The 22,996-nt window shown below is 42.2% G+C and overlaps 1 protein-coding gene across 1 annotated transcript; it reads right to left on the bottom strand.

Moving 5' to 3' along the window:
- Window positions 1–377: 377 nt before the first annotated feature.
- rdh14a (retinol dehydrogenase 14a) lies at window positions 378–8,828 on the bottom strand. The gene is made up of 2 exons (XM_064928724.1): window positions 8,043–8,828; window positions 378–4,275 (listed from the first exon to the last, which is right to left on the bottom strand). Exons 1-2 carry the CDS (start codon window positions 8,280–8,282, stop codon window positions 3,658–3,660), a joined length of 858 nt encoding a protein of 285 aa, XP_064784796.1. The 5' UTR covers window positions 8,283–8,828; the 3' UTR covers window positions 378–3,657.
- Between the last annotated feature and the right edge of the window lie 14,168 nt (window positions 8,829–22,996).

Below are 22,996 nucleotides of genomic sequence, written 5' to 3'. Positions count from 1 at the left end.
TCTGGGGGTCTTGCTACCATTTCATTTGGAGAGAAGCGGTTAATCTACAATTTTAATATAGAGAGAAAACATTCCTGAGTAATTACTGTGCATTATAAAATACTGTATACAGGACAAGCAACTAGCATGGCTGATTAGGGCCTAACTGGCTTCCAAAATGGCACCGATTTAGGACCTATTTTTCTTCGAAGTGAGTCTGTAAATGAAGCCAGTCCATAAGGTTTATTTAATTATGAGCGTACAATAATGGACCCTTGTATTTCGGCACTATGAGGAAAACTATCCAAACACACTGAAGGTGACGCACACCACCAAAACATCTGTGCAATTTCTCCCCTACCTGCTGTAAAAAAGCATTAAACAAAATAAGACATTAAAACAATAAATAATTAACTTTATTGAGTTTGTATGTTAACCACCTGTAACGTGAAAAGGCTACATTGGGGCAAAGCAGAGTGGAAATTATTTACATTCGGCTCATCACTATCTCCATTAAGCACAGAGCCGTTTGAAATGGAGACAACAATGACATTCTAGACGATTCTGTGCTTCTAACTTTGTGGCAACAGTTTGAGGAAGGCCCTTTCCTGTTTCAGCATGACAATGCCCCAGTGCACAAAGTGAGGTCCATACAGATATGGTTTGTCAAGATCGGTGCGGAAGAATTTGACTGATATGCAAGTCAATAATTGATTCACGGTCAGCTTGTAAATGTAGTCAATGTGTCACAAGGTTTCAAAACCACTCAAACCAATCATTGAAACAGCAGGCTACATTACAGAAGTGGCATAACCTGTATTCATCATGAGACGGTTACCGTTAATTAAAAACGGGATCATTTGGCATGACATGATCGGGCTCCCACGAGTGGCGCAGCGGTCTAAGGCACTGCATCTCAGGGTTTGAGGCGTCACTACAGACACCCAGGTTTGATTCCAGGCTGTATCACAGCCAGCAGTGATTGGGAATCCCATAGGGCGGTGCACAATTGGCCCAGCGTCGTCTCGGGTTTGGCCTGTGTAAGCCGTCATTGTAAATACGAATTTGATTTGTTCTTAACCTTTTATTTAACCAGTCAAGTCAGTTAAATATATATATATATATTTTTTTAAATGACTGGTAGATTGTGTATTAGGCTACATTAGGTACATTGTGCAGTAGAATAATTCAAGTCCATTCATATTGGCATAGTAATACATAAGAATTAGGCTGATCACAAAAACCCATCTCAAAATTCCCTGATAATCAGTGATAGTACTGCATCAAGAGTTCCCTATAAGTACCCTTGTAGTATGTCATAGTATATGGTTTCATGTTGTGATGGTAAGTTTCAGTTAATACCGTGTGTTTCGTGTACATAGAGTATTGAACACTGGTCACTATAATAATGTTTACATACTGTTTCAACCACTTCATATGACCACTACCGTTCAAAAGTTTGGGGTCACTTAAAAATAGTCCTTGTTTTTGAAAGAAAAACACTTTTTTTGGGGCGGTTAAAATAACATCAAATTGATTAGAAATACCTTGAAGGCATTGTTAATGTTGTAAATGACTATTGTAGCTGGAAACGGCAGATTTTTTATGGAATATCTACATAGGCGTACAGAGGCCCATTATCAGCAACCATCACTCCTGTGTTCCAATGGCAAGTTCTGTTAGCCTTTTAAAATGATAAACTTGGATTAGCTAACTGATCATTAGAAAATAATTTTGCAATTATGTTAGTACAGCTGAAAACTGTTGCGCTGATTAAAGAAGTAATACAACTGGCCTTCATTAGACTTGTTGAGTGGGAGGCCCCGGTGCACAACTGAGCAAGAGGACAAGTACATTAGTGTCTAGTTTGAGAAACCGATGCCTCAAGTCCTCAAATGTCAACAGTGAAGAGGCGACTCTGGGATTCTGGCCTTCTAGGCAGAGTTCCTCTGTCCAGTGTCTGTGTTCTTTTGCCCATCTTAATCTTTTATTTTTATTGGCCAGTCTGAGATATGGCTTTTTCTTTGCAACTCTGCCTACAAGGCCAGCATCCCGGAGTCACCTCTTCACTGTTGACGTTGAGGACTTGAGGCATCGGTTTCTCAAACTAGACACTAATGTACTTGTTCTCTTGCTCAGTTGTGCACCGGGGCCTCCCACTCGTCTTTCTAGTCTGATTAGAGACAGTTTGCTCTGTTCTGTGAAGGGAGTAATACACAGCGCTGTACCAGATCTTCAGTTTCTTGGCAATTTCTCACATGGAACAGTCTTCATTTCTCAGAACAAAAATAGATGAGTTTCAGAAGAAAGTTATTTGTTTCTAGCCATTTTGAGCATGTAATCGAATCCACAAATGCTGATGCTCCAGATACTCAACTAGTCTAAAGAAGGCCAGTTGTATTGCTTCTTTAATCAGAACAGTTTTCAGCTGTGCTAACACAATTGCAAAAGGGTTTTCTAATTAGCCTATTAAAATGATCAACTTTGATTAGCTAACAATGTGCCATTAAAACACAGGAGTGATGGTTGCTGATAATGGGCCTCTGTACGCCTATATAGATATCCCATAAAAAATATGCCGTTTCCAGCTACAATAGTCATTTACAACACTAACAATGTCTACACTGTATTTCTGATTAATTTGATGTTATTTTAAATGGACAAAAAAATGTGCTTTTCTTTCAAAAACAAAGACATTTCCAAGTCACCCCAAACTTTTGAACGTGAACGTATATACACCTCATTCTAGTTATGGCTCATCCTATATATATATCTACTGCTGTACATACATTTTCTATTAATATACTGTCCATAATGTCTATACACACCATCCTATATAACTATTGTCTATACACACCATCCATATAACTACTGTCCATACTGTCTATACACACCATCCTATATAACTACTGTCCATACACACCATCCTATATAACTACTGTCCATACACACCATCCTATATAACTACTGTCCATACACACCATCCTATATAACTACTGTCCATACACACCATTCTATATAACTACTGTCCATACACACCATCCTATATAATTACTGTCCATACACACCATCCTCTTTAACTACTGTCTATACACACCATCCTATATATAACTACTGCTGTACACACCTTTTTCTATTCATATACTGTCTATACACATCATTATACACAGAGTGAAAATAACAGACTGACCAGGTGAAAGCTATGATCCCTTATTAAAGTCACTTGTTAAATCCACTACAATCAGTGTCGATGAAGGGGAGTGTTGTGTGCATTGTTAGGTATTACTGCACTGTTGTGTATGTGACCAATACAATTTGATATTGATATTGTGATGGCATGTTTCAGTTTAAATTGACGCCATGTACGCTGAATCAAATGCAGGTACATTCAGCCTGAGATCATAGCAACAATCTTCCTTCACTTAAGAGTTTAATATAATTGCTGGCATGGTATAACAACATACCAGTGAAAAATAATTGTGTCAACGCAATATAATCACAACACATAGCAACAGGCATCCAGGGCACAGTTCTCTGCAGTACGAAGCAACAAAAAAAACTATTCTCTTTGCATTCACACTGCCCTTGCCTTTTGCTAGTTCACTTCACCTTTTGTGAGAGGTCCAAAGTCCTCTCTTTGCGTTCAAATTGGAGGGAGTGAAAGGTTGACGTTCTTTATCACATGGTTATGCCCACCATGACTTCACTAATATCCCAAAGTTTCCTGGCCACCTCTTGGTCCGTAGCCTTGGGCAGAAGTTTCTGCTCCTGGCAGTCCGCAAAGCACTTCCCCTGGACCTCCTCCACGTCGGGCGAGCAGGCCAGGTAGACCGAGGTCTGCGCCCCCTCCTCTGGGCTCTTGAAGAAGGCCCTGGATGCCAGCTCCCACAGGGGCTTGGCCAGGAGGGGGATATTGACATGCCTGCCCAGGTTAGTCCTCACTATGCCCGGGGTCAATGCATTGACCGCCACCCCCGTGCCCTGGAGGCGTCGGGCCAACTCGCAGGTGAAGAGGAGGTTGGCTAGCTTGCTTCGGCCATAGGCAAAGGCCTTGTCATAGTGCCGTTCGCTATCCAGGTCATCAAAGTCGATCTCGCCGTACTTGTAGAGTTTGGAGGAGACCACAACCACACGGCTGGGCGCAGAGCGCTTCAGGAGGTCCAGGAGGAGGTGGGTGAGGAGGAAGTGGCCAAGGTGGTTCACCCCGAACTGCATCTCGAAGCCATCCTCCGTCCTGGTATAAGGGCACTGGTAGATCCCTGCATTGTTGATCAGCACGTCAATCCTGGGCTCTTCCTGTTGGAAAACATACAAATAAAAATAAGATTTGGTTACAAGCTTTAATAATGCTCCATGTTGCTGTAATGTCATGTTTATGACGTGTTTACAGATGGGTTGATGTTTTCTTCCAGGGATTCCCAACCTGGGGTGCTAGGACCCTGGGGGTACCTGGCCTATCCACAGGGGGTATTTGAAAAGAGTCATGAGACCATAGGCTGTACCTATTAAAATGTACTTCAGAGGTATTCAGTTGGTTGTACAGTAACCCAAAAGGTTTGGGAACAACCGCTTTATTTAATAGGTACAGTTAAAGTAAGTTAGCTATTTATGACATGAGTGCATGGGCATTAAGTCCCAGATTTGACAAATGACAAAAAACTCTTCCAAAAGGTTTATTTGGCTGTCCCCATAGGAGAACCCTTCTTGCATTTTTGGGTCCTCTCCATGGAAGGGTTTTTACATGGAGCCAAATGGTTTCTACTTTGAACCAAAAAATGTTTTATTCACCTAAGGGAACAGTTGAAAGAAAACAACTTTAGTTTCTAGATAGCACTTTATTTTTTTTTCTAAGAGTGTAAAGTAGACTCTAGTGTGTAAAGACTAGTGTGATGCAAATGTTATTGTACAGTGAAATGGTACCTGTTATGCCTCTTCTATTTCTCTCTGCAACAGTTGCAGAGCTTACTAGCTGTTTAACCCCTTCCTCTTTGGGCAAACAAGATAGCTTGTAGCTATTAAAAATGTCAGACCCTAGTCAGACCATAAAATGTTCCATCTGGCTAATAGGAGTTATTAGGTAGGTAACGTTAAGCATAGCACAGATAATTTTTCCGACTAAGCTAACATAGGGAATTGTTTTAAGATGGTCATACCATAGATCATTTAGCTATTTGATTTTGAATTTTAGGCCCACTTTACGTATATAAAAGAAAATGTAAAAAAAATTATAAAATATAGAAATGTGTCTTACTGCTATAGCTCATAGAAATGCATTGAATAACAAACATTCATAAATGGCAACAAAGACAGTTAAAAAAAGGATCACGTTGGTGTCCAGCCCAAAGTGTTCATGACACTCACCGGTCTCAATCAATGAGAGAAGATGTGAAATAGACAAGATGGCGGCGTACACATTGTTGGACGACACAACCATAGTAGGCCTGATTACCAACAATGACGAGACAGCCTACAGGGAGGAGGTGAGGGCCCTGGCGGACTGTTGCCAGGACAATAACTGTCAACAAAACGAAGGAGCTGATAGTGGACTTCAGGAAAAAGCAGAGTGAGCACGGCTCTAAACAGGATTAATGGGACCGCAGCGGAGAAAGTGGAAAGCTACAAGTTCCTACACATCACTGATGATCTGAAATGATCCACCCACACAGACAGTGTGGTGAAGGCGGCGCAACAGCACCTCTTCAACCTCAGGAGGCTGAAGAAATTTGGCTTGGCCACCCAAGACCCTCACAAATATTTACAGATTGACATACAGCACACGAGGTAACAGGGAGGCCAAAAAGGACAAGGACATCAACCACCAGAGCCTGTTCACCCTGCTATCATCCAGAAGACTAGTGCAATACAGGTGCCTCAAAGCTTGGACGAGAGACTGATAAACAGCTTCTATCTCAAGGCAATCGGACTTTTAAATAGCCATTTCCAGCCAGCTACCACCCGGTTACTCAACCCTGCACCTTCGAGGCTGCTGCCCTATATACATGGAATCACCGGTCACTTTAATAATGGAACACAAGCCACTTTAAATAACATTTAAATACTGCTTTACTAATTTCATATGTATATACTGTATTCTATTCTACTGTATTTTATGCCACTCTTGACATTGCTCGTCCTAATATTGATATATTTCTTAATTCCACTATTTTACCTTTAGATTTGTGTGTATTGTTGTGAAATGTAGATATTACTGCACTGTTGGAGCCAGGAACACAAGCATGTCACTACACCCGCAATAACATCTGCTAAATACAGTACCAGTCAAAAGTTATACATTGTAATAATAATAATAATAGTGAAGACCTCAAAACTATGAAATAACAAATATGACATCATGTACTAAGCAAAAACAGTGTTAAAAAAAACAAACAATCTAAATATATTTTAGATTCTTCAAAGAGGTCACCCTTTGCCTTGATGACAGCTTTGCACACTCTTGGCATACTCTCAACCAGCTTCACCTGGAATGCTTTTCCAACAGTCTGGAAGGGAGTTCCCACATATGCTGAGCACTTGTTGGCTGCGTTTCCTTTACTCTGCGGTCCAACTCATCCCAAACAGTTGAGGTCGGTTCATTGTGGAGGCCAGGTCATCTGATGCAGCACTCCATCACTCTCCTTCTTGGTCAAATAGCCCTTACACAGCCTGGAGGTGTGTTGGGTCATTGTCCTGTTTAAAAACAAATGATAGACCCACTAAGCCCAAACCAGCTGGGATGGCGTACTGCTGCAGAATGCTGTGGTAGACATGCTGGTTAAGTGTGCCTTGAATTCTAAATAAATCACTTAGTGTCACCAGCAAAGCACCCCCACACCACCTCCTCTATGCTTCACTGTGGGCACCATGCAGAGATCATCCGTTCACCTACTCTGCGTCTCACAAAGAGACAGTGGATGGAACCAAACATCTCAAATTTGGACTCATCAGACCAAAAGGACAGATTTCTACCGGTCTAATGTCCATTGCTTGTGTTTCTTGGCCCAAGCAAGTCTTCTTCTTATCGGCGACCTTTAGTAGTGGTTTCTTTGAAGCAATTCGACCATGAAGGCCTGATTCACGCAGTCTCCTCTGAACAGTTGATGTTGAGATGTGATGTGTCTGTCTGTTACTTGGAACTATGAAGCATTTATTTGGGCTGGAATTTCTGAGGCTGGTAACTGTAATGAACTTATCCCCTGCAGGAGAAGGAACTCAGGGTCTTCCTTTCCCGTGGCAGTTCTCATGAGAGCCACATTCATCATAGTGCTTGATGGTTTTTGCAACTGTACTTGAACAAACTTCTCAAGTTCTTGAAATGTTCCACATTGACTGACCCTCATGTCTTAAAGTAACGATGAACTGTCTTTTCTCTTTGTTTATTTGAGCTGTTCTTGCCATAATATGGACTTGCTCTTTACCAAATAGGGCTATCTTCTGTATACCACCCCTACCTTGTCACAACACAACTGATTGGCTCAAACGCATTAAGAAGGAAATAAATTCCACAAATTAACTTTTAACAATGCACACCTGTTAATTGAAATGCATTCCAGGTGAAACTGGTTGAGAGAATGCTAAGAATTCACAAAGCTGTCATCAAGGCAAAGGGTGGGTACTTTTCAAAGCGAACCCCCTTGCAAAATAGCATGGACGTTTATTAGACGTGTTGTCTTCCAAGTCTGGAATTTAGGAATTATCGCCAACTAAAGGTTGGTCGAAAATTATCTGTGCAGCGCTTACCTTTACTTATCTAATAACGACTGTCAGCCAGCTGCAACAATAATGGTCTGCCTAGGTGACATTTGTAATAGCTAGTTAGCTAACAGCTTTGATTTGTTTACATGTAGCTGGCAGCTTTTTTGGCTCAGAGCAAAATCATTTGTGCAAGAAAAACAGAGCCATATAACGTTAGTTATACAGCTTGCTGTAACGTTATAGCACTATCTAAATATGCAGTATCAAGCCTCGCTGGTTAGCTAGCTACATTACTAACTACGTATGCTATGCTAAAAACAGTTAACTAACTTGACCAGATGTCATCTCACACGTCTGAATTGATAGAGTACCTTGATGATGTCTTCGCAGAAACTGTGCACGGATTTCAGTGATGCGAGGTCCAGGCACTTGATTAGGAGTTCTCCCGAATCTGGACCAGTCTCCAGTCGAATCTCCTGTGCGGCTTCCTCAGTCCTCTTCATGTCCCTGCAAGCCATGATCACCCGACCCCCGCGCCTTAGTAGTTCAACTGTTGTAGCTTTGCCTATGCCACTGTTGGCACCAGTCACTATTATAGTTTTTCCACGCATAATTTGGAAGGATACAGTCAAATACAGCAAAGTATAAAGATTGGCTAAAAGTGCTTCTCCAATTAAAACAAAAAACAAAACCCTGGTCTCACTTGTACAGGCGACGTTGGCAAGTACAGCTCAATGCGTAGAAGCACGTCATCGGGTCAAACAGTCTTCTATTCATCCCATGTGCAGGCCGTCAAAATCAAAGCCCCTACTTCAATATACAGTTGTTTTTCTGACTAGAATTAAAAAAAACTTGTCAGTTTGTCACTTTCACGAGGTTGGAGTAATAACATGTTAAAAGACATTGGCTCCAATCTAGGTTGTGCCTTTAGCTTTCGAGAAAATTAACTAAGGAAGCATTTTTCACTTCTCTCATTGACTTCTCAAACCCTAAATCCCCTGCCTGGTCTGTTAAGAAAGCGTTCCAGGAAATATCGCGACGTTGCGCCTGTGGTTTTAGAAAATGTTATACAGTTCCTATTCGATGACTGCAATGTCTACCTTTATCACGAAGAGAAGAGAAACTAACCTCTGTGGAAGTCCATAACAACTGGACTAAGCACTACATTACCCAGAATGCGAAGCAAACGTCAAGCGGTGGTGCACGAAAGGTCCCTCTTTCAAAATAAAAGTTAGCAATCAATTCAATTTATTTGTCACATAAACGTGTTTAGCAGATGTTATTGAGGGTGTAGCGAAATACTTGTGTTTCTAGCTCCAACAGTGCAGTAATATCTAACAAGCAATATCTAAAACATTTCACAACAATTCACACAAATCTAAAGTAAAGGAATTAAGAATATATAAATATTTGGATGCGCAATTTCAGAGGGCATAGACTAAGATACAGTAGCATAGGATAGAATACAGTATATACATATGAGATGTGTAATGCAAAATATGTAAACATTAGTAAAGTGACTAGTGTCCCATTATTAAAGTGGCCAGTGATTTCAAGGGCAGCAGTCTCTGTGTTAGTAATGGCTATTTAACAGTCTGATGGCCTTGAGATCGAAGATGTTTTTCAGTCTCTCGGTCCCAGCTTTGATGCACCTGTACTGACCTCACCTTCTGGATGATAGTGGGGTGAACAGGCAGTGGCTCGAGTGGTTGATTGTCCTTGATCTTTTTGACCTTCCTGTGACATTGGTTGCTGTAGGTGTCCTGGTAGTTTGACCCCAGTGATGTGTTAGGCAGACCGCAACACCCTCTGGATAGCCCTGTGGTTGCGGCGGTGCAGTTGCTGTACCAGGTGGTGAGACAGCCTGACAGGATACTCTCAATTGTCCCCGGTAAATGTTTGTGAGGGTTTTAGGTGCCAAGCTAAAGAGGCTCTGTGTGGAACATTTCTGTTTGTCAGTGATGTGTACACCAAGGAACTTGAAGCTTTCCACCTGGGGGGTGGGGGTGGGTGGGTGGGGGTTCGGCTTTCTCTGCTGTTTCCTGAAGTCCACGATCAGCTAGCTGCTTTGTTTTGTTGACGTTGGGTGAGATGTTATTTTCCTTGCACCACACTCCCAGGGCCCTCGCCTCCTCCCTGTAGGGTGTATCCTCATTGTTGGTAGCAAAGCCTACTACTGTGGTGTCATCTGCAAACTTGATGATTGAGGCGTGCATGGCCACGCAGTCATGGGTGAATAGGGAGTACAGGAGGGGGCTGAGCACATTTCCCTGTGGGGCCCGAGTGTTGAGGATCAGCAAAGTGGTGGTGTTAGTTCCTACCTTCACCACCTGGGGCAGCCCGTCAGGAAGTCCAGGACCCAGTTGCACAGGGTGGGGATCAGACCCAGGGCCTGGAGCTTAATGATGAGCTTGGAGGGTGCTATGGTGAACCTCTTAAAGCTAGGGGGCAGAATTTTCACTTTTGGATAAATAGCATGCCCAATTTCAACTTCCTGCTACTCATGTCAAGAATATAAGACATGCATATTATTCATAGATTTTGATAGAAAACACTCTGAAATTTCTAAAACTGTTTGAATCATGTCTGTGAGTATAACAGAACTTATGTAGCAGACAAAACCCCTAGGACTAACTGTTCAGATTTTTCCCCCTCTCTGTTCACTATATTGTCTTTGCCATTGGATATTTAATAGGAACCTATTTTCAGTTCCTACCGCTTCCACACGATGTCGCCAGTCTTTGGAATATGGTTGAGGTTATTCCTTTGTTCTATGAAGAAGTAGGCCAACTCGGAACTGGGGACACTTTTGTGAGTTGCGCAAGATGTGAACAGCAGTGCTGGTTTGTGTTTGTTCCTGTATTGAATACAGATTGTACAATTTGATTGATTATTAACGTTTAAAAATACCTAACGTTGTATTACAAAAGTAGTTTGAAATATTTTGGCAAAGTTTATAGGCAACTTTTGAAATATTTTGTAGTGACGTTGCGTTTTTGTAAGCTGTCTTTTTCTGGATCAAACGCGCTTTATAAATGGACATTTTTGATATATATGGACAAAATTAATCGAACAAAAGGACCAATTGTGATGTTTATTGGACATATTGGAGTGCCAACTAAAGAAGCTTGTCAAAGGTAATGCATATTTTATGTTTTATTTCAGCGTTTTGCGTAGCGCCTGCTATGCTAGCTCCTTTGTTTACTGCTGGTGCAGATGGGTGCAGGCTATCAGATAATTGCTTCTTATGCTTTCGCCGAAAAAGCTTTTTTTAAATCTGACATGTTGGCTGGATTCACAACGAGTGTAGCTTTAATAGAGTATCTTACATGTGTGATTTAATGAAAGTTTGAATTTTATAGTATTTTATTTGAATCTTGCGCTCTGCATTTCCTCTGGCAATTGGCCAGTTGAGACGCTAGCGTCTCCCCTATCCATGCTGAGTTGTAGTCTATGAACAGCATTCTTACATAGGCATTCCTGTTGTCCAGATCGGATAGGGTAGTGTGCAGTGTGATGGTGATTGAATTGTCTGTGGATCTATTGGGGCGGTAAGCAAATTGAAGTGGGTCTAGGGTGTCAGGTAAGGTAGAGGTGATCCTTGACTAGTCTCTAAAAGCACTTCATGATGACATAAGTGAGTGAGTGCTAAGGGGCGATAGTAATTTAGTTCAGATACCTTTTGGTTTCTGCTGTGGGGACAGCGGACTGGGATAGGGAGAGATTGAATATGTGCATAACACTCCAGCCAGCTTGTCTGTGCTCTGAGGACGCGGCTAGGGATGAGTGTGCAAAGCTGTCATCAAGGCAAATGGAGGCTACTTTGAAGAATCTCAAATATAAAATATATTTTAATTTGTTTTATACTTTTTTTGGTTACTACATGATTCCATATGTGTTTTTTTCATAGTTATGATGTCTTCACTGTTATTCTACAATGTAGAAAATAGTAAAAATAAAAAAAAACCTGGAATGTGTAGGTGTATCGAAACGTTTGACTGGTACTGTGTATGTACTTGTTTATGCAACTTTTTCCTGGGATTATCAGGTATGTCATGTGTTTTGACAATATTTGACCTTCTGCTATGTTCGCAAGTTTACGTTACTGTATGTAACGCCCGGCTGTCATTGAGAAAGTTGACTAGCCCAGGCTCATAGGCTATACTGTCTGAAGATAAGGACAATAGATCTCCAAGACATGCATGTTATCAATACTCACAAAACATGTAATTTGTGTGTGTGCTCAATCTATTGCTTTTTAATTCCACTTCATATCGTTGGTGAGTTGATTGATTGTAACGTTCCATGTAGGCCACGAGGCATTCAGGAAACTCACTACAGGACACAAGTCCTTGGCCTTACCATAGTTATTGATGCTGTTGATGAGGCTTACTCCAACCTGGGCATAGTTATTAGTCATCAGAATGATGTCAAACAAGCTTCAAACAAGCTTCTCGCTCTCCGGATAGAGTCATCAATAAATTAATCAATTAATCAATAAATGAAATGTATTTATAAAGCACTTTTTACAAGTACTTATACAGACAGCCCAGCTTAAAACCTGAAAGAGCAGCAATGCAGATGTAGAAGCATGGTAGATAGGAAAAACTCCCTAGTAAGGTAGGAACCTAGGAAGAAACAAAGAAAGGAACCAGGCTCTTAAGTCAGGCCAGTCCTCTTCTGGCTGTGCCAGATTATAAGAGTACATGACCATTAAGGCCATATTGTTCTTCAAGATGTTCAAATGCTCATAGATGACCGGCAGGGTCAAATAATAATCACATTAGTTATAGAGGGTGACACAGGTCAGCACCTCAGGAGTAAATGTCAGTTGGCTTTTCATACCGGAGCATTCAGAGGTCGAGACAGCAGGGGCGGTAGAGAGAGAGAGAGGGTCCAAATTTACCCCCGGAAAGGGCCAACCAGGCAGGATATATCCTCACCCACTTTGCAATGTTCAGAAGATGGAGAATATCTGAAATATTTTTTATATGTTTGTCAAAAGATCAGAGTCTAGAGAAATGCAGAGGTTCTTCACAGTTTTACTTGGGACGACTGTGCAGCCATTGAGACTAATTGCCAGATTGGATAGCATATCTCTTTTTTTCTTGGGACCTAGAAATTGCATCTCTGTTTGGCCGATTTTAAAAGTACAACTTTTGAAGCAATCTACTTTCTTGTGACTGAAACACAGGCTTCCAGGGTAGGCTATTTTGGGGGTTCACCATGTTTCATTGAAATGTACAGCTGTGTGTCGTCTGCATAGCAGAGAAAGTTGACATTAGATTTCCCAATTACATCACCACGAGGTAGCATATACAGTGAAAACAATTGTGATCCTAGAACGGAACCTTGAGAAACAAAAACCATTGATTTGTCAAAGACAAACCTTCCACAGAGACTAACTGATATTTTTCCGACAGATAAGATCTAAACTAGGCGAGAACCTAGTGGTGTTGGGTTCCAGTGGATGACATTCTAGATCCCAACAACATCTGAGATTTACACCTTTGCTGACCGCCCCCCCTCAATGGCTGCCCCCTGCCCGCCCCCTCCGGTCCCCCTCCGCCCCTGCCCGCCCACCCTCTTCACCCCATGCCAGTCCAGATGGACACACCCTGCCTGTGCCGCTAGATCCCTCCTGGACTCCTGACATCGTGGAAATGGACCATCCCAGATGCACACCTGGTAAACCACACCTCCATCATGATGCACACCTGGCAACCCATCATGATGCACACCCTGGCAACCCATCATGATGCACACCTGGCAACCCATCATGATACACCTGGCAACCCATCATGATGCACACCTGGCAACCCATCATGATACACACCTGGCAACCCTCATTAAGCACACCTGCACCTCATCATGAGGCACACATCACTCTGCAGTCAGTATTGGTTCAGTTTTCATGTCCAGATGCTTCTCTTGTTTTGTACTCTGCATGTTCATTATTGAACTCACCATCTGCATCCGCTTCCTGACTCCTTGCATCTACGTTACAGAAGGTTTAGAGTCTCAATGTGTCGAGATGCAGGATTAAGAAAACTTGAGCGTCTCCATTGATCCGAGGTCCTGGCAGTTCTATGCAGCTTCAGGACAACTGAGTTTTGGAGAAATCCGTATTTTCAAAGAAGAATCCATTTGTTTTCTAATGGTCATGATATTTTCGTCGAAGTTCATGAATTCATCACCGCTGGAGTGAAGGCCACCCTCACTTGGGGAATGTTGCGTTTTAGTTAGCCTTGCAACAGTATCAACAAATATTTAGATTCTCCTCATTCAGGTTGGAAAGGTGGGCTGATAAAGCAGAAATGAGAGCTACTGCACAAGCCTTTAGCAAGGAAAGAAGAGATTAAACCTCCTACTGGAGACAAATAAAAATCAAATATATAGTTCTATTTGGTATGAAATAAGGCCTTATTCAAAACAATGTTTATGGAATTAAAATCAATTGGATATTTGTTCAGATGGGCTTTGTCACAACGTGATAAATTGGTATTGATTTTTTCAGTCTACATTAATGGGATGCATACTTAAAAAAAAATGTGTGTTACTTTTCTATATATAGTGTACTGCATGTAAACTCAGCAACAAAAAAAGAAAAGGACGTCCTATCACTGTCAACTGCGTTTATTTTCAGCAAACATGTGCATGTGTAAATATTTGTATGAACATACGATTCAACTGAGGCATAAACTGAATAAGTTCCACAGACATGTGACTAACAGAAATGGAATAATGTATCCCTGAAAAAAAAGGGGGGGGGGGGTCAAAATCAAAGTAACAGTCGGTATCTGGTGTGGCCACCAGCTGCATTAAGTACTGAATTGCATCTCCTCCTCATGGACGGCACAATATTTAACAGTTCTTGCTGTGAGATGTTACCTCACTATTCCACCTCGGCACCTGCAAGTTCACGGACATTTCTGGGGGAATGGCCCTAGACCTCACCCTCCGAACCAACAGGTCCCAGACGTGCTCAATGGAATTGACATCAGGGCTCTTCTGATGTCTGGTGAGGATCTGCCTTACAACAGGCCTACAAGCCCTCAGTCCAGCCTCTCTCAACCTATTGTGGACAGTCTTACACCAGGAACGCACAATCCCTACAGTGCTAACTCAGGCAGTTGTTGTTGCCATCCTGTACCTGTCCCGCAGGTGTGATGTTCGGATGTACCGATCCTGTGCAGTTGTTGCTACACATTGTCTGCCACTGCGAGGATGATCAGCTGTCCGTCCTGTCTCCCTGTTTCACTTGTCTTAAGAGTCTCACAGTACGGACATGGCAATTCATTGCCCTGGCCACATCTACAGTCCTCATGCCTCCTTACAGCATGCCTAAGGCACATTCATGTCGATGAGCAGGGACCCTGGGCATCTTTCTTTTGGTGTTTTTCAGAGTCAGTGGAAAGGCCTCTGTAGTGTCCTAAGTTTTCATCTGTGACCTTAATTGCCTACCGTCTGTAAGCTGTTAGTGTCTTAACGACCGTTCCACGGGTGCATGTTCATTAATTGTTTATGGTTCATTGAACAAGTGGGAAGCAGTGTTTATACCCTTTACAATGAAGTTATTTGGATTTTTACAAATTATCATTGAAAGACAAGGTCCTGAAAAGGGGACGTTTCTTTTTCTGCCGAGTTTATGTGGACACTGCTTCAAATTTGTAGATTCGGCTATTTCAGCCAAACCCTTTGCTGACAGGTGCATTGGAAACGTCTAGGAGGAACAACGGCTCAGCCGCGAAGTTGTAGGCCACACAGGCTTGAAGTCGTAGGCCACACAGGCTTGAAGTCGTAGGCCACACAGGCTTGAAGTCGTAGGCCACACAGGCTTGAAGTCGTAGGCCACACAGGCTTGAAGTCGTAGGCCACACAGGCTTGAAGTCGTAGGCCACACAGGCTTGAAGTCGTAGGCCACACAGGCTTGAAGTCGTAGGCCACACAGGCTTGAAGTCGTAGGCCACACAGTCGTGAAGTCGTAGGCCACACAGCCGTGAAGTCGTAGGCCACACAGGCTTGAAGTCGTAGGCCACACAGGCTTGAAGTCGTAGGCCACACAGTCGTGAAGTCGTAGGCCACACAGCCGTGAAGTCGTAGGCCACACAGGCTTGAAGTCGTAGGCCACACAGGCTCACCGAACAGGACCACTGAGTGCTGAAAGCGCGCAGTAGCGAGTGAAAATCATCTGTCCTCGGTTGCAACACTCACTTCTGATCAGCACAAGAACTGCTCATTGGAAGCTTCATGAAAATGGGTTTCCATGGCCGATCACCTGCATACAATCCTAAGATCACCATGTGCAATGCCAAGCGTCGGCTGGATTGTTGTAAAGCTCGCCGCAATTGGACCCTGGAGAAGTGGAAATGCGTTCTCTGGAGTGACTAATCATGTGTTAATATACTGTAAATGAGGGGTTTCTGATCCTCGATTGAGATTGGCTGAAGCAAGACCCTCCATGTTAGGACCGCTGACATGCCCCAACTGCTTCACAACACTTATCGTATACACAAAACACATCAGGGCACTGTGTTTACACAAAACACATCAGGGCACTGTGTTTACACAAAACACATCAGGGCACTGTGTTTACACAAAACACATCAGGGCACTGTGTTTACACAAAAGACATCAGGGCACTGTGTTTACACAAAACACATCAGGGCACTGTGTTTACACAAAACACATCAGGGCACTGTGTTTACACAAAACACATCAGGGCACTGTGTTTACACAAAACACATCAGGGCACTGTGTTTACACAAAACACATCAGGGCACTGTGTTTACACAAAACACAACACATTAGCCTTCAGAAATCACAACCTCACAGAAAATCCAGCGAGAAAGTGCACCTACGGAGAACTATGGAGAACTGCATCTGTTCTATGGACTTAATTATAACTATGCTTGGAATTATGTAACGTTGCCTACTAAAACAAGTGAGAATGTTTAGAATTGTTGATGAACCTGACAAACCAGTCCTGTTTACATGTATTTAATAACATTCTGCTAAGAAAACTACTCAAATGCCACACATTTACAGTTCAAGTGACATTATTGTACATGGTACCCGTTATAAAAGTGGCTGTTCCACTGGATGTCAGAAGGTGAATTCACCAATTTGTAAGTCGCTCTGGATAAGAGCGTCTGCTAAATGACTTAAATGTATGTAATGTAAATAAAAAGAAAAAAAATCACAGACGAAAGACAGACCGATACCTTCACAAAAGGAAATGCCACTCCAGTCATTAGGGGCTGGTCTTCATGCTGTTGCTGGTGCTCAACATCTCCAGTCCCTCGTCCTCTTTCAGTTTTCTTTCCTTTACCATATCTAATCATGTACAGGATGAAACTGCTTCGGTTCAGTCTGCAGGTGACACCATTTGTATTTTTTTTTCTCTTCATATTTTATATTGTGAATACTAGCATACAAGCAAAGGAGTTAAAATGTCACTTGTGTGGAATGACCTAGTTTGACTGCCTCATACTGTGATGTGAACACAAATAAACTACTCGCAGGTTGAGGCTCTTTGGTTGTTTTTAAATCCGTCAAAGAAAGATTTTTTTCCACTGTCCAGTCCTTCACCCTGTCCGTGTCATAATCCGCCTCTATCTCTGACTTCTTGTCGTTGCTCATTTCCCTCATACCGCAGGCTGATGGATGAATACAACAAGTGTCAGTCGTTTCTGCCAGGGAAAAGCCAGGCACGGTGCCCTAGAGCTATTCAATTCACTGATGTGCTCTGAAGGTGTCCCACAAGACTTAACCCTGTGATGACGGGAGTGCAATGAATTGTATGCAAATACGTGTAAGAAAATGAACACTGTATAACAACATTAAAAAAAGTTTAAAATTAATAAAAAAGATGTTATTGAAAAATAATTGTTATATAATAACTTCATTATAGTAATGTTAACATTTTGTTAACATATAAAATACTATTACAATTTGTGGTTCGGTTTCAGTTTATCTAAATAGTTTGCTTTGCATGATTAGAACCACATTTTCTTGGTCAGTCAATGAATGTTAAAAAATAATCTAAGACAATTAACCGGTATCCCCTTAACACAAAGGAGGTTGGTGGCACCTTAATTGGGGAGGACGGGCTCGTGTTAATGGCTGGAGCGGAATCAGTATCGAATATATCAAACACAAGCCAGTCCATTCGCTCCAACTGCAGTTGGCCCTAACCCCCTCTGTGGAAGGCAGCTGTAGCCTCACACTCCAGACCAGACACTGTATATACTTTCCTCACTCACTAACCCTCTTTCAGTTTTCCTTTTAATTAAACAATTCCCACCGCCTCTTTTTTTCTTCTTCACTGTCCAAGTTCTTAAGAAAATAAACCAAACACTTTAGAGGTCCTCGGTGGCCAAGTACAGCATGTTCCCAGGTCTGCAGTCACTCACACTGTCACTTCCCCCCCTTGGTACTGAAGACATTCCTGAGGTGGACTGGGTCTACTGATGTGGTGTCCTTTCAAAATTGGATCTAACCCGGCAGCAATACGTTAATGCTAAGCTTATACCATCTAGTAAATGTCTGTTTAAATGTGAGAGGATTTATTTTCTCAACACAGTATCCACTCTCTCTTTCTCTCTGTGTCTTATATGGTATATATACACACACACACACACACACACACACACACACACACACACACACACACACACACACACACACACACACACACACACACACACACACACACACACACACACACACACACACACACACTGTGCCCAGGGCCCGTAGGAGTTATGATGTCATGGCGTCCCTACACCTGAGGATCACTTACATGAAAATGGTGGCAGTTTTCTGTCAGCAAGTCTTGATTTGCTTTCCTGGTATAACACCATCCATGCGATCGGGCGAGCACTTGCCGTTTATTTTACTTGCAGACTGAGCCCGCAGATGAAAAATGGTCGCTTGTATTGAGCCCAAAGAGAAGGGACGTTCTCAGCACTGACCCACGGCAATAGAATGCGGTGGTGTTTGTTGTTTCAAACAGAGCGCTCTTTAAAAAAAAAAGTAAGAAAGAATTAGAAGTCAGGGCTTTTTTCCCCACATTTTTAAGCATTCCCTCATGTCATTGAAGCATCGCCTACTGAAGCCCTGTAAAGGTCATTTATAGCCACATTACAGATAGATTTGGATATGCACCGTCCAAGTTGGACTTAGTGATTTCCAAATACACAACCAGTGACAGAGAATTAAATAAATCATGTTGATACTCTCTCTCTCATTTTATTTAATGATTTTCTTCTCTAATCGTTTTGGAAAGATTTAGTAAAATAATTTATGCGATCTGGCTGTTAAAAACAATGGGTTCCACTGAGTTGTACTCTCTCCTTCCATTCAGTTTAGATCTTGGGATAGATCTAAAAAAAAATGTTTTTTCTTCAAAAGACAAGTAAGGGGTGACACAGTTTGTCTACTGGGGTTAAGCCAAAGGTCGCACTTTATCCAATCCTTCACCCACAAACACTGTTGCCAGAGCGCAAATCGCCGTTGACAGCAGATCACTCCGTTTACCTTGGAGGAGAGTGTCCAAAACCCTGATTTGGTTTATTTATTTAAAGTAAAGATATGGGTCAGATGTTCAACTGAGACCCGTCCAAGTCCAAATGTCATAGGAACACTTCATTGGAACCTGTCTGTGATATCCCCCTGAATAAACAAAATAAATGAACATTCTATTTTCAATTAAAACAAATTAACGACATTAAAAGACAGCTCTCTTCTCTCTTCTCCAAGGTCTCCATTCTGACCTTTGCAACGGCCTTCAAGTCCAACGATTCCCACGATCCATCCAATCTGTTCCCACATGAGCAGAAAAAATAAAGAGAAAAATAAAACAATTAAAAAGCAATCAGTCATGCTGTTAATAAAAAACAGCTTCAACTGACATAATGTATGGCCTGAATGACAACTCTAGTCCCGGTGTGTCACCAGCGCTGGCCAAGGCTTGGCTGTGATTAATGGATGCTGATGTTGGGGCGTGGAGGCTGCAGACGAGTGATAGGCCTGTCTCCACTCTGGATGTTAACACTCATTGCTAAGACGTCCCAGGGCAAACGTCCGTCCGTTTCCTCGAGTCCCCATGACCGATGCGACCGTAGCGATACATCAACCGGCCTTCTGACGGACTGCCTTGGGACTTGGCTCAGGTAGCTCGGGTTTCAGCACTTCACGTTTCCGTCAGGTTTCTTGTTACGAGCCCAAACGTGTGTGTGTGTGTTGTTTGTGTGTGTGTGTGTGTGTGTGTGTGTGTGTGTGTGTGTGTTGTTTGTAGCTCGTTGTGGACCAGGCTGGACAATGAAGGGAACTTCAGTCGTCATCATCCAGACCGCCCATGTGTTACTGATCAAAAACAAGAAGCAAATATATCCATGGAGATGAAAAGATAAGTAGTAGGTCTCACCAAGATAGAGTAGGTCAACTGACCCTGCTCTCCGTATGACCTCTCTAAGGCCAGTCAGATCAAGCATTAACCGGTGATGTCTGGTTGGAGCATCAAATCGGTCAGCAGCTGCTCTTGCTATTATTGTCACCCGCCCCATTTCCGCTGGGAGTTCAGAACCAGAAACTGTATGCTATATAGCGGATTTTGGCTAAAGCGGATCTGATTGACTCAAGCCCTAAGTCTGAAGGTAAATTGTAGCACCTTCATGATGTAAATATTGTGCTCTATTGATGATGTGGCATTGACAATAGCTGGTGTAATGGTGTAAGGTAAACTTTCTGGGAAGTTGTAAAATAAATCAATGACAGGTTGCTGAAAAGTACAAAGAAAAGATTTCAATGGATTTCAGATAACCTTTTCCGTTTCCAGCTCGTGCATTTGCAGTGCAACCAAGCTTTGCCAAGTTGGACCAACTCACAACGCCATTGGCTAATTAGCTTCCTGTTTCCATAATGGTCGTTACACTAATATGAAAATGGGTTTCAGGTTCAATCACTTCACTATTGCGTCCGGCAGTAGGTTGAATTTTGGGCTATTCGCCTCATGCCTTTCTTCAGAGGAAAAAAAAAAGTTTGACATGATCCTGTACCCGATTTCCCATCCACCGGAAAACCTGAGCAAAGACCTTTGGAAAGAGAATGAGTGTGAAGAAAAGCATTCTTTCAACCATACTTTTTTTTGAGAGGTGTCAAGTTTCGTTTGCCTCGTCCGTCTCACACAGCAGAATTTCATCCACGTTGTTGCATGTGTGCACTCTTATGATAAGTGGTGATCCAAGTGTTTTGTCCCAGAAGATTTATCTACCTGTTTGAGAGGCCAGTGGAATAGAGAGGTGTCAAGCTAAACAAGTAAATATGTTTATATTTTATGTAGTCTTGCAGTTTAAAAAAAATTAAGATACCTACCTGCTCGCTTCTGATTCTGATGTTAATCAGGTTTATAGGCTATGGACACAAATCAGAGGGAAATGTGAGTATGTATTGTGTGTAAGCTCAGGAGAGTACTAACGCTATATCCAACCCTGTGGTCCAAACTGTTGCTTACCGAAGGGCTCCCATTATGTCTTCCAGAGCCATTCATCATTGTGTGCAACAATAAGGGAGATATGGATTGAGGGAGTAAGGGGGGACACTTAACCTCCTTCAGACTCCCCCTCAGCGCTGTTTTGCCTAACTGTGTTGACCTTCTCCCTGCTTGTCTTTCTTGGCACCGCTGACCGCAGGAGAAGCCATGAACTACATTTATCACTTTTAGTCTGCTAAAAAGTCAGACATTAAAACATTGTCATAATTGTCCAGGGACTGGATGGTAAGGCAGGCTGCCACCTTTCACCATCTGTAACAAACAAAATGGCTGACAACCAGATGACCTTTTTTTTTCTCCCCTTTCCGACTAAAAATAACTGAATGCTCTCTGACTCGTTGCTATGCTACGTCTGACGCATACAGTGCAGTGGTCTGTCATTGTGAGTAAAAATCTAGTCAAATATTACAGGTGTAGACCTTACAGTGAAATGCTTACCTACAAGCCCTTAACCAGCAATGCCGTTTTAAGAAGAAAGAACAAGTGTTAAAGTATTTACTAAATAAACTGAAGTAAACAATACATAAATACAATTATAAAAATGAAAAAAAGAGAAGAAAATAGAAAAATAACAAATAATTAAAGAAGTCAGTTGGTCAACCAATCTCCTGACAGGTTGTGGAATTGAGTTTGACATGAGGTACTGCAGAGCACTTGAGACAGTGCCTGCGGTTCTACTGCAAACATGTAAATGCCTATTCAGGTGGGTTATTCACCTGTCTTGGTAGGTAATCCAGTGTGTGTTAGTGCGTGACTGTAATACACTAACCGGTGAGTACACTCCTTTCGCTTGAGATGAGTTGTCTTGACATGATAGTAAATCTGTGATTCCACCACTCTCCACGTCTCCAAGGTCAACATCTCCTGTTTTTTCAGCTTTTGGGTACATTTGAAAGACAATATACCATCGAGCTGCACTGGTTCACTTTACATCGAAGGGGGAAAAGGGTCTAGTTTTCGCTCCTTTTTTTTTAAGATGAAAAGGGATGTTGTATTTATTTTCTTTCACTTACTGTGGTTTCAATTGAAGTTTTTGTGGTAATGACCTGGTGTGTGTATTACTTAATTATTTACATGTTAATGAATGATGGAGTGAGGACTACATTTATAGAGAACTTAGAGCAGCAGTTTCCAGTAAGAAAAGGATCCTAATTTGTGAACTTACCTCAGTGTACTGCTACCAGAGTAGTGAGAAAAAAATCTGCTCCCTGTCCTTGTAAGAATGCTAGGATACTGTGTTCTCATGATGAGGCAATGTTGCTGTTCAATCAATTGTGGTCCATCAGATTGTGGTCTTCCAGTCTTCCAAGGTGTACTGTCAGAGGTGCATTTACTTTGTACGCCAGCATGTTCCGGACTGAGAGAGTGAGAGTTGACACTTGAAATTGTCTGTCCTAGCTGCACATACTGAATGATATCTCAGTCAATTGGAGCTTAACATGAATGCATCTGCCTTGGTTTGGTTAAAGTAATGGGGAAATCATGTTTTTCTTGTCCAATCAGATCCAGTTTGGATTGTGTAGATCCTTGTGTCAAACTGAAACCACATAGGGGCGACATTTCCTTATTTTCTTTTTGGAGTTTTACATACAGAGTCTGCACTTACCCACAATGCAGTCTTTGCACCATCCTGCCCCTTAGACAAGAAGTTACCCAGATAATAATACAAGTACTTCCCTGTAAGCTAATCAGTGACTATCTGGTCAGGGATCCTACTTATGGTAGCATCGCTCTCTCTCTCTCTCTCTCTCTCTCTCTCTCTCTCTCTCT

The sequence above is a fragment of the Oncorhynchus masou genome, chromosome 21 (assembly GCF_036934945.1).
Source record: "Oncorhynchus masou masou isolate Uvic2021 chromosome 21, UVic_Omas_1.1, whole genome shotgun sequence".
Classification (NCBI taxonomy): domain Eukaryota; kingdom Metazoa; phylum Chordata; class Actinopteri; order Salmoniformes; family Salmonidae; genus Oncorhynchus; species Oncorhynchus masou.
The sequence above is the reverse complement of the archived record's forward strand: the minus strand, read 5'-3'. Positions and strand labels throughout refer to the sequence as shown.

Excerpts from the sequence above, each read along its gene's own strand:
- rdh14a (XM_064928724.1), bottom strand. The coding sequence starts at position 8,282 with ATGCGTGGAAAAACTATAATAGTGACTGGTGCCAACAGTGGCATAGGC. Across the intron at positions 4,276-8,042 it reads TCTGCGAAGACATCATCAAG|GAAGAGCCCAGGATTGACGT; the intron begins GTACTCTATCAA and ends GTTTTCCAACAG.